This window comes from Brachionichthys hirsutus, chromosome 2 (assembly GCF_040956055.1).
Source record: "Brachionichthys hirsutus isolate HB-005 chromosome 2, CSIRO-AGI_Bhir_v1, whole genome shotgun sequence".
Lineage (NCBI taxonomy): Eukaryota > Metazoa > Chordata > Actinopteri > Lophiiformes > Brachionichthyidae > Brachionichthys > Brachionichthys hirsutus.
Window position 1 is genome coordinate 1,733,339 of NC_090898.1, and position 11,724 is coordinate 1,745,062.

The 11,724-nt window shown below is 48.8% G+C and overlaps 1 protein-coding gene across 1 annotated transcript; it reads left to right on the top strand.

Annotated features, from left to right (window-relative positions):
- Window positions 1–6,314: 6,314 nt before the first annotated feature.
- gata5 (GATA binding protein 5) lies at window positions 6,315–11,523 on the top strand. Its single transcript, XM_068749580.1, has 6 exons — window positions 6,315–6,819; window positions 8,016–8,185; window positions 9,795–9,923; window positions 10,673–10,757; window positions 10,843–10,955; window positions 11,416–11,523. The coding sequence occupies exons 1-6, from the start codon at window positions 6,315–6,317 to the stop codon at window positions 11,521–11,523; spliced, it is 1,110 nt and encodes a 369-aa protein (XP_068605681.1).
- Window positions 11,524–11,724: the final 201 nt, after the last annotated feature.

An 11,724-nucleotide genomic window follows, 5' to 3' on the forward strand; every position in this document is an offset into this window, starting at 1 on the left:
CTTCAGCATCTTCATCTCCTCCACTTCTCGCTCCGCCTCCTGTCTTCTCCTCAGAGCCACTGTCTCTAAGCCGTCCATCATAGCTGGCCTCACCACTGTCTTGGAGACATTTCCCTTTATCCTGAATGATGCTGAGGTTCTACTTTGGAGTGTCCAGCTTGGAACATTGATTTGCTGTGGCGACCCCTCACAGGACAAGATGAAAGTACACTAGTAGATCCATCATTTTCTAAATTAAAACTGCCATAGGCTCGAACGGTTTCAATTAACCTATAAAACATCTCAAATATGTGAAATTGAGCTCTTATCTGTTAAATTACTCTGTCATTGACAAACAGACTCTGGTAATGCAAACAAAAGCTTGAAAAACATTTGTGGAAACATCAGATTTGAAGTCTGGTTCCACCTTGAGCAAATATGTGTCTGTGTTTGCAGGAAACACACCTTTGATATCACCAAAATACAAAATACAAATCACAGCTTTTAGTTGGTAGTTTCTCAGGACCTACTCGGGTTGGTCATGATCTCAGGAACTACCCTGATAGGTCATGATCTCTGGAACTACCCTGATAGGTCATGATCTCAGGAGCTACCCGGATAGGTCATGATCTCAGGACCTGCCCCCCCCCCCCCGCTGGAGCCTCAGCGGCCGCAAACTGGCTCCCTCAAGCACAGCTCACAGCTAATAAAGATGCAGCGGGCCAGGCCGGTGACCCAGCAGGCCTTCTGAGGGCCCTGAACCCAGCAGCACAGGCGGCCCAGATAGAGCCTGACAGGCTGAAATGAAACACACAGATAGGGAAGTGGCAGGCAGGCAGACGGGAGCCAGTCTCTCCTGGGCGCTGGAGATTAGCCCGACTCCTTCTTCACATTCCCAGCGAGCGGCGCTCCAAACTCTCAACCCTTTCTTCCCCTTTATCAGTGGGCACGAGGCTTTCTGGAAGAGGAAGTGGATCTCGCCGCTGTGTGGACCAGGAAGTGAAAACATGAGGCCCCTGCCCCCCGCTGCTCTGCCCCGGAGGGCCATACCAGTGTACCGGGGCTGGGAGCTGGTTTCTGGATGTTCCTGATGTGTCTCAGCTCCTCTGCCAGCCGTCACCGTTCCCATCAGGTAGTCTGGTACCTGCTCGCCGTGGTTTGGGCTCGACCGAGGCGAGAACACTTTGCTCAGACGGGCCGATCTTATCTGGAGGCAGCGCTGCATCAATTTGCGCCCCTGACAAGGAATTAGAGAAAAGCCTCTAAGACACCATGGACAGCACACGAACACACACACACACACGCACACGCACCAGTTTGGCCTGCGTTCACACACACACACACACACACACACACCAGTTTAGCCTGCGTTCACACACACACACACACACCAGTTCAGCCTGCGTTCTCACACACACACACACACACACCAGTTCAGCCTGCGTTCTCACACACACACACACACACACCAGTTCAGCCTGCGTTCACACACACACACACACACACACACCAGTTCAGCCTGCGTTCTCACACACACACACACACACACCAGTTCAGCCTGCGTTCTCACACACACACAATTCATTCCTCCAGAAAATTCCCAACTTATCTTGCAGGAATGTGAATCTATAATAAAGACGGAGGCTGAGATTCCCCCGCGCCTGAAGGACAGCAGGGCCGCATTACGAGGTGATCCAAGTCGGGGGGGGGGGGGTCTGCCCGCAGACGGCACCTCGCCGGTGGACGGACATCTCAGTCTGTCTGCAACCACGGACCCTCGAAGGGCAGCAGGCAAGCAGTGGGAATTCCACATCCCGGCTTTTATTGACATAACCACAGACTGACCGAGGGGAGCTGTAAAACAGCCGGGGGGGGGGGGGGCCAACACACACCCTCAGCGGTCACCTCATTCATAAGGGCGCTATCTGACTGACTGATAGACAAGAATTACTGCATGTGCTAAACCGTCCCATTGGGTTTCTCTCAGGCGAAGTATCGACGAGCACGTCAGCCGAATCGTCACCGAGGATCGTCACCGAGGATCGTTACCGAGGATCGTTACCGAGGATTGTTACAGAGGACCGGTCACCGAGGACCGTTACCGAGGATCGTTACTATCGTTACCGAGAATCGGTCACCGAGCACCGTTACCGAGGATCGGTCACCGAGGACCGTTACTGAGGATCGTTACCATTGTTACCGAGAATCGGTCACCGAGGACCGTTACCGAGGATCGTTACCGAGGATCGGTCACCGAGGACCGTTACTGAGGATCGTTACCATTGTTACCGAGAATCGGTCACCGAGCCCCGTTACCGAGGATCGGTCACCGAGGACCGTTACCGAGGATCGGTCACCGAGGACCGTTACTGAGGATCGTTACCATTGTTACCGAGAATCGGTCACCGAGGACCGTTACCGAGGATCGTTACCGAGGATTGTTACTGAGGATCGTTACCGAGGATTGTTACTGAGGATCGTTACCGAGGATTGTTACAGAGGACCGTTACAGAGGATCGTCACCGAGGATTGTTACCATCGTTACCGAGGATCGGTCACCGAGGACCGTTACCGAAGATCGGTACCATCGTTACCGAGGATCGGTCACCGAGGACCGTTACCGAGGATCGTTACCGAGGACCGGTACGGAGGATCGGTCACCGAGGAACGTTACCGAGGATCGGTCACGATGCCAGCTGTTTAATCAGACACACGATTTACAGAAAGGAGGAAAACTAATCGATCTTAAAGGATCAAGCAGAGGCCACACCCCCGTAGCTTTGATTGACAGGCCAAGTAATTCTGCAGAAAAACAACATTATGAAATACAAATTGACTTTATAAAAACGTTTTTTATGTTATATATCTTGGAAAATAAATAAAAAGTCATTATTTTAAAAAAAGTATGACATTGTTAAAATAATCATTGTAAAATATTTAATGATAATAAAAATAAACTAATTAAAGGATAATAAAAATAGCTTTCACAATAATATTTTACAATATAATGGCCATATCAGCAGAACCCAAACAAGGAAGGAACACAAACTGGAACAATCATCTGGTGACACGATGAGGGGCGATGAGGGGCGATGAGGGGGGGTGCGTCGAGGTCGAGGCCGCTGCAGCCTATCCAGCTGCAGCATCAGGTAACGATGCAGAACCGAACCCGCAAAAGAAAGAGTCCAAGTCATCAAGGGCTACTGGTTGGCTTTGAATTGTTTAATGCATGTTTATACACATATATATATATATATCATATATATAAATCATTGCACATCATTTTGACACATATATGTTTTCTCTTTTGTTAAGAAAAAAGAGAAACTACAAAAAAATAGCAGTTACCTCATTAATAATAATATTCATAATTATAATTAAATCAATACGAATTATTAAAATTATTATTATTGTTCTAATTATTATTATACTTATTATTATTATTACAAATTATGTTTTTTCTCCTGTGACCTGGAACCACTTCATGCTCACCTTGGACTGGGCCGCATCCAAACCCACCCATGAATCTACAGACAAGAATCCACAGACATGAATCCACAGACATGGTAAACACATTCTTGTCAATACAGATTCGGGCTTCCTTTCCCACAGGGAACAATCGCGTAGCAAACGTTCAGCCCAGGAGGTGAGAAAATAGTGAAATAGTCATTTAGAATATGGAAGTATTATCTCACAAAATTGTCCCCATCCTGGCTCGTCATCATTTTGACTTTTAAAGCGGGACATTTATTTTCTGATGTCAACATTCATTCCGATGGACACACCGAGGACAAACCAGTCTGTCCATCAACTTCAGTTTACAGAGGAAATGTTCTGTCTAAACTATACATTTATTTTTTTGTTTCCATGGTTACCAGTTTGGCTCATTGGTTGTCTTTGTTTCTGGAACGGATCTAAAATATCAGAAACAATTTTTCAACAAGACGTTTTACACAAAACCGATAATTTGCTGTTTCGGAACTTTCATCCGTTGCATTTTATCCATTCGTTTCCATGGTTACTAACTAGACTATGCGTTTCAGGGTAGGGGGAAGCCTATATTTAATGATCTAATATTGTATTAACTTTATCTTAAGAATGTCAGTTACTGCAGTGTAAATGTCCTCCACAAAAAGATAATGCAACACCAAAACGGAACTGATCATGAGTTGACCGACATGCAAAAACCAAACCCAAAAGGTGCAGTAAAAACGAAACCAGCCTCTCCGTCCCATTTATGACACATGAAGGACAGAGGACAGAGGACAGAGGACATTACAGAAGACGAGTCTGAACGAGTATGAACACGATATTAGTATGGATTCATGTCAGACAAGCTGAAAAGCGAATGTTTGAATGTAAATGTTATAACGGGCCTTATTACATAAATATATATTAATCTGTTTGAATGTAAATGTTATAACGGGCCTTATTACATAAATATATATATCTGTTTGAATGTAAATGTTATAACGGGCCTTATTACATAAAGATATATGTCTGTTTGAATGTAAATGTTATAACGGGCCTTATTACATAAATATATATATCTGTTTGAATGTAAATGTTATAACGGGCCTTATTACATAAATATATATTAATCTGTTTGAATGTAAATGTTATAACGGGCCTTATTACATAAAAATATATATCTGTTTGAATGTAAATGTTATAACGCGCCTTATAACATAAATATATATATCTGTTTGTATTTAAATGTTATAACGGGCCTTATTACATAAATATATATGTCTGTTTGAATGAAAATTTTATAACGGGCCTTATTACATAAAGATATATGTCTGTTTGAATGTAAATGTTATAACGGGCCTTATTACATAAATATATATGTCTGTTTGAATGTAAATGTTATAACGGGCCTTATTACATAAATATATATGTCTGTTTGAATGTAAATGTAATAACGGGCCTTATTACATAAATATATATGTCTTTTTGAATGTAAATGTTATAACGGGCCTTTTCCTTTTTCTGTTGGCTGAATGTTATTTCTAAACCTTTGAAAGGAGAAACTCTTCTGCTTGTTTGAGTTTTTATTATTTATTTATCCCATTTAAATCTACAGAATTCTACTGGGACCAGTAAAACACTCGTGGATCTCCTGTGATCCACAGCCGAGTATTATTTAATGCGTACGAGCGTTTCTTTAAATTGTTTCGTTAGAATCTATTTTACCCAAATTATTTTGCTTCCTGTCGATGATCAGATTTTATTTCCTCTCAGACATCCTGGATTTAAAACTATTTTCACAACCGACCAAAATCACCGAGTGAGAATCACCGAATGAGAATCGCCGGCGGAGTTTTCAGGCCTTCGGGAAAAAGATTCGACCCAGGTTCAATTTGAATTCCCAAATGTAAAAAAGAAGAAAAAACGAAACAAAACGTGAAATAACGCGTCGTTAACATCAGTTTTAATGATTTAATCAAAGATAATCAGGTGTCGGTAATGTAACGCAACCCCCCCCCCCCCAAAAAAAAAAAAACCCGGAGCGGGCCTCGAACCTTAAATCCCCTGGCGTCGGTTTCATGCTGCGTCCGGAGCAAAGAGTCCTCCTTTCTAATTCGAGCTTGAATAAACCGTGAAAGGTGTCTGGACTCTGTCCCTCTCAGACCTCCGCTCGGACTCTCCTCCCTCGCACCTCCGCCCACCTCCTCGTCCCACGGAGTGCGTCACGTGTCCTCGTCCTGTACAAATCTTCCAGCAGGAGAACGAATAGGAGACTCCTATCAGCGCTGACCCAGATAGCAGCGGGAGAGCGGCGCCGGTTCCGCTCATCCCCGGTCAGTGGTCGAACCGGTAACACTTGGAGGCGCTGCGCCATCCTCCGTCGCTCCACGGAGACTGAGGTCTGGACGCCCACTGCACCGGAGCCTCCTTATCTGGTGAGATAAGTCCCGTGGATTGGCGTCGCCCCGTAGCTTTATCAGCCTTTAATATGATTTGAGTTACTGTGTTAGAAAATGTTCCACGTGCGTGGACGGCGCGAAGGGAGCTCGATCCGGTTCCCTTCTGGTTCTGGTTTCGCCTCTCTAGCTGGTTATTAATGCGTTTTTGATTCCAGATCGAATTGGCTGAATTATTGGGTAACTTTTGTTTTCTTTTTTGACTGTTAATTTAGTCGAAAGTAAATGTTCAGAATTTGAAGAAAAAGAAAAGACATTTTTTAAGATTTGTTGTTTTTGTTGTTTTTCTAACTCAGTGGGAATCTTTTCAGGGTTTGCTCGTCTTTAGAAACGCACTGACGCGCGTGTCATTTCCACAGGCCTGAAACCTCCTGTGCGTTCTCCACGCAGGACGACAGACTTGCGAGGATGTACCAAAGCCTGGCGCTGCCGTCCGGCCAGCCGCCCTACGCGCACGACACTGGGAACTACATGCACCCCCCGGCCAGCTCTCCGGTCTACGTCCCCACGACCAGAGTCCCGGCCATGCTGCCCTACCTGCAGACCTGCGACGCGCCCCACCAGCCCCACGGCCTCTCCCACGGTTGGCCCCAGGCAGGCACGGACGGCTCCTCCTTCACGCCCAGCAGCCCTCACCCTCCTCACGGCTTCTCCTACTCGCACAGCCCGCCCGTCAGCAGCAGCACCGGCCGGGACGCCGCCTACCAGAGCCCGCTCGTCCTCGGTAACGGCGCGCGGGCAGATCAGTACGGAGGGGCCCTGGTGCGCTCGGTTGGGGGCTCCTATTCCAGCCCCTACGCCTACATGAGCCCGGAGATGGCCACGTCCTCCTGGACGCCAGGACCCTTTGAGGGGGGGGTGATCAGTCTTCAGGGACGGCATGCGGGGCTGTCGGGGAAAAGATCCAGTCTCGGTAAGAACAGGTCCCAAATGGAACCACAGCCCGGAGACAATCCTGCCCGGTGTTTCCAGCGCGTTGAACAGGAAGCATCAAATAATGAACAACGGAATCGATTTTTAATTGATTTTAAAAACGTGTTTTAGTCATTAAATGCCACACCGGCTGTTCTGCTTCTAAACGTTTGCGAGCTTCGTATTAAAATCGACCTGTGGTATTTTTAATTTTTTTTTATTATTATTATTATTTTTTATTTGTTTACCTGTCCGCTCACGTGACTGATTTAGAACGATTTATAAAGCGCACAATGAATTAGCACTTCCGTCCTGGACTGGAGGCGTTTCCCAGCAAATAAGATTCTTTAAATCACGCATAGCAACAGCTGCTTCCGACATATTTTTATTACTTACATCTATTATTGTCATGTTCTAATTATCCACGTATCAGCATCAGTCACAGGTAAAGCTCATCACTGTTATTGACATGCACCTTTACGCGTGACGGAGGCCTGCGTAAACGGGCGGTCGCGTGATGCGTTCACAGGCCGAGGTTCGTCTCCAACAAAACACATTAAACACAGTAAAATGTGACTTGACGGTTTGTCGGTGATTCGGTCAGACTCGTCCTTTCATCTCCTGTTGGTTTAATGAAGGAGGGATTTCGATTTGAAGTTGAATGTGACGGAAGTCGAGCCGCAGACTTTGACTTTCATTTGGACTCTAAATTGATGTTTTATTTGTTCAGCTTTTTCTTTTTAGAGCCTTTATTTTAGAGCCTTTATTTTGTTCCTCAGTCGGTAATATTCACAGTTATAGCCTGGAAGGGAGCCTGACTGGGGCCCCGGGGCCGTTAATGCTGGAGTCCGTCGTGCGTCAGGGCCGTGATGGATGGGGGGGCCCTGGATCCTCCAGGCTGATAACGCACACCTCAAACAGACTCCTCCGTCGGACCGTCTCCCCACCGACTCAACCAGAGGGCTTGATCTCTCTCCGTCACGCGGAATGAGGGGGTTTAAATTCCTCCAGCAGCAATTCATCAGGCACTGGTGCGTAACCAGCAGCCCGTCCACGCCGCGTGGCGCAAAAGCTCAGAAAGTCTCCCGAACACGAATGTTTTTTGTTCTATTCTGATTTGGGAGAACGCTCCGCTCCTCTTTCTCTCTCTCCCCTCTTAAATTCCCGACTTAGTGGAAGTGTTTCTTACGTCTTCAGATCTGATCGACGAAATGTCCACTGAGGGGAGGGAGTGCGTGAACTGCGGCTCCGTGTCCACGCCGCTGTGGCGCAGAGACGGCACCGGACACTACCTGTGCAACGCCTGCGGCCTCTACCACAAGATGAACGGCATGAACCGGCCCCTCATCAAACCACAGAAGCGGCTGGTAAGAGGCGGAATCCCCGCAGACAACCCCGGGGGGGGGGGGGGGGGGGGGGATCATTGCAGTCCAAATCTCCGGAAAAACGAAACCCAAAATAATTGTTGAAACGCATGTAAAAAGAAAAAACTGTGACAAATGGTTCATAAAGGAGAATTCGAAAGTTATAAATATGCAAAGAAAAGCCAAACAATCAATTCAAAACATTTTCATTGTCCCAGTCAGCCCGATTGAGATCATTATTTCCTGCACCATGTCCACTCTGAGGACATGGTGCAGGGACGTGGTGCAGCACTGCAGGGCAGGCCTGGATTATGGTGCCGAGCCGGGACCGGGGTGGAGACATGCATGCGTCCGATCATGGAGAAGCTGATTTTCATTCTGGGACGGGTCAAAGTGTCCCGTGTGAGGACGCCTTTACCAGACGTCAGCGAGGGCTGCGAGCTTTACTCCACGTCTCCTTCCGGGGGCAGAAGGGCATTTGGGATTCAGGGCGTTTGCTTTACGTGTTTGGACAGGAAGCATCAGGACGCCGTGCTTGATGAAGACGAATGCATGTCTTCATGCAGGAACTGTGTGTTAATTAACGGAATCAATTCAGACTCTTAGTACGGTTCACACGCACGGCGCTGTCCTTCGTCTGTCCTCCTGCACCAGGCTTGTATCTTGGGATGAGACGGTCTGCTGTCCATCTTCTTTATTAACTTTATTATTGTGCTTTTATTTTGTACCTGCTGTTTTATTCTTTCCTGTGTGTTGTTGTGTTGTGGCGTTTCCGGCATATAATTCCCACAGTGAACTCTGCACCAAAACGAAAAAACAATTGTGCTGAATTTCTTTGAGCAAAATGAGGAAGGTTTAAGGTACAGGGTTAGGGTGCAGGGTTCGGGTACAGGGTTAGGGTGACTGTTTCAGGTACAGGATTAGGGTGCAGGGTTTGGGTACAGGGTTAGGGTGCAGGGTTCAGGTACAGTGTTAGGGTGCAGGGTTAGGGTGCAGGGTTAGGGTACAGGGTTAGGGTGCAGGGTTAGGGTGCAGGGTTCAGGTACAGGGTTAGGGTGCAGGGTTAGGGTACAGGGTTAGGGTGCAGGGTTAGGGTACAGGGTTAGGGTGCAGGGTTCGGGTACGGGGTTAGGGTGGGTGTTGAAGCTTAGCGGCTGTGGCGTTCCCAGGATCTTGCCTCTCTGGGGCAACTGTGGCTGGGAGTTGCCCCATGCTGTCCTACCCCTTGGATGTTTTCTCTGCTCTGTTTGTCCTGTCACGACCTTGCCCTTGAACGGGAAGCTTTTACACAAGGCTCTCTGCAACGTGACTTTCTGCAGTTGCATGATGCAGACACTCAAGCGGCGATGAGAAACAGAAAAGACGATATGATGTGTCGTGTTTAAATGTCGTTCAGCTGATGCTTTTTGTTATCTCTAGGCTAGAGCATGCAGAAAGAGAGCTCCTCAGTGTGGCAGCAAGCCACATGCTTGCATCACGCTACACGCTATGGAAACCGTTCAAGTCACTTTTCTTCCACTAGATGTTTGCCAACGCGAGGCATTGGATTTCAGCAAATTCAATTCCTTCTTTCATTCAAATGTCCTACCCCCCCCCCCCCCCCCATCTGCAGCAGACTACATCTCGCCGGGCCGGTCTTTGCTGCACTAACTGTCACACCAGCACCACCACACTTTGGAGACGAAACGCTGAGGGGGAGCCAGTGTGCAATGCCTGCGGCCTCTACATGAAGCTGCATGGGGTAGGTCCCGCCACAGATTAGGTCCCGCCACGGGGTAGGTCCCGCCCCGGGTAGGTTCCGCCACGGGTAGGTCTCGCCACTGGGTAGGTCCCGCCACAGATTAGGTCCCGCCACAGGTTAGGTCCCGCCCCAGGTTAGGTCCCGCCACGGGTAGGTCCCGCCATGGGGTAGGTCTCGCCACAGGTTAGGTCCCCCCCCGGGTAGGTCCCACCCTGGGTAGGTCCCACCCTGGGTAGGTCCCACCATGGGCTAGGTCTCGCCACGGGGTAGGTCCCGCCCCAGGTAGGTCCCGCCCCGGGTAGGTCCCGCCACGGGGTAGGTCTCGCCACGGGGTAGGTCCCGCCACGGGGTAGGTCTCGCCACGGACTAGGTCCCGCCACGGGGTCGGTCTCGCCACTGGGTCGGTCTCGTCACGGGGTAGGTCCCGCCACAGGTTAGGTCCAGCCACGGGGTAGGTCTCGCCACTGGGTCGGTCTTGTCATGAGGTAGGTCTCGCCACGACGTGGACGCTGTACCGGATCTGTTACCTATTCAAGCCTTGCTTTCTCGCAGCTCTGCTGCAAACTTCTGCTGCAGCATGGAACGGTTATTTGCACAGTGTAAAACCTCTCCCAGGGCATTGTGGCCACTGTTATCAGAGCGGCGGCGTGGGAGGGCAGCTCGTGTGGGTTGTCATGACACTGTGGCCTCCAGTGTATCAGGAACTGGGAGGTACGTTCGGCTAACGGGAGCTGCTCTCCCCCCTACAGGTGCCCCGGCCTCTGGCCATGAAGAAAGAGAGCATTCAGACCAGAAAGCGCAAACCCAAGATGCCAAAGAACAAAACGTCCACTGGTGGGTTGAATGGGCAGAATGGAGCATCCCGGCGCCGCTGAAAGGTCTAACCCGAAATACACTGACTGTGCTGTCGATTCTGCAGGTTCCACCGCGTCTGAAACCGGCTCCCCAGCCTCAGAACATGCCTCCAGCATTAAGAGTGAATCTATGTCCCCCTCCCCCTACGCTGGCCAAACGGTCACACCTGGCAACCAGGTAATCCTCCCTTCAGCTTCCTGCTCCGGGTTATGTCAGCATGGTACCAGAACGTGGTCCGTTGGACATCACAGAGGCATCTCCTCATTGTCTATGAATAGAATTATTTACCTGTACCGATAAGGTTACTCCCCCTGCTAATCACCCAATCATTGGCCCCGCCTCTCTGGATTTATTCTGTTTGCTTTCCATCCCTCTACAGAAAAGCTAGAGCGCTACAGCCCTGCTGTGTTTATCCTTCCCAACATTTACACGTCTTTATAAATGTACGATTTATTCACAGTTCAGCTGTAAGCTATTTTTTAGCACCGCTTTACAGCAACACGTGTTCAAGCGGCCCCCCAGGTGTGTCGCCGTCTCTCACAGTGCTGCACACTAAAGGCCTGTTAATCAGAATCTCGTATATTCTGTCCTCTTTTTAACAAATCTTGTTCACGTGAGGTTTCTGTGTCCCCCTCAGTTGGACAGCATAGCATCAGGACCCGTGGACATAAAGTACGAGGACTATCCCTTTACTCCGACCTCCATGGCCTCGCATAACTCCTGGTGTGCCCTCTCTCAAGCCTGAATGGCTTCGCCTGGCAGGACCGCCATCATTTCCCCGTGATGAAACCGTTCCTGATGCTGGAGTTGCGTAAACCATCAAATGAGGCTCAAGCAGTCAAGTCAAGTAGCCGAGGACGGCGTCTCCGGGCTCTCTTGACCAGAGGACTCTAATTCACTTGACGTTTTATAGGCTGCAACACAGACAGGCTCACCAGCAGGACAC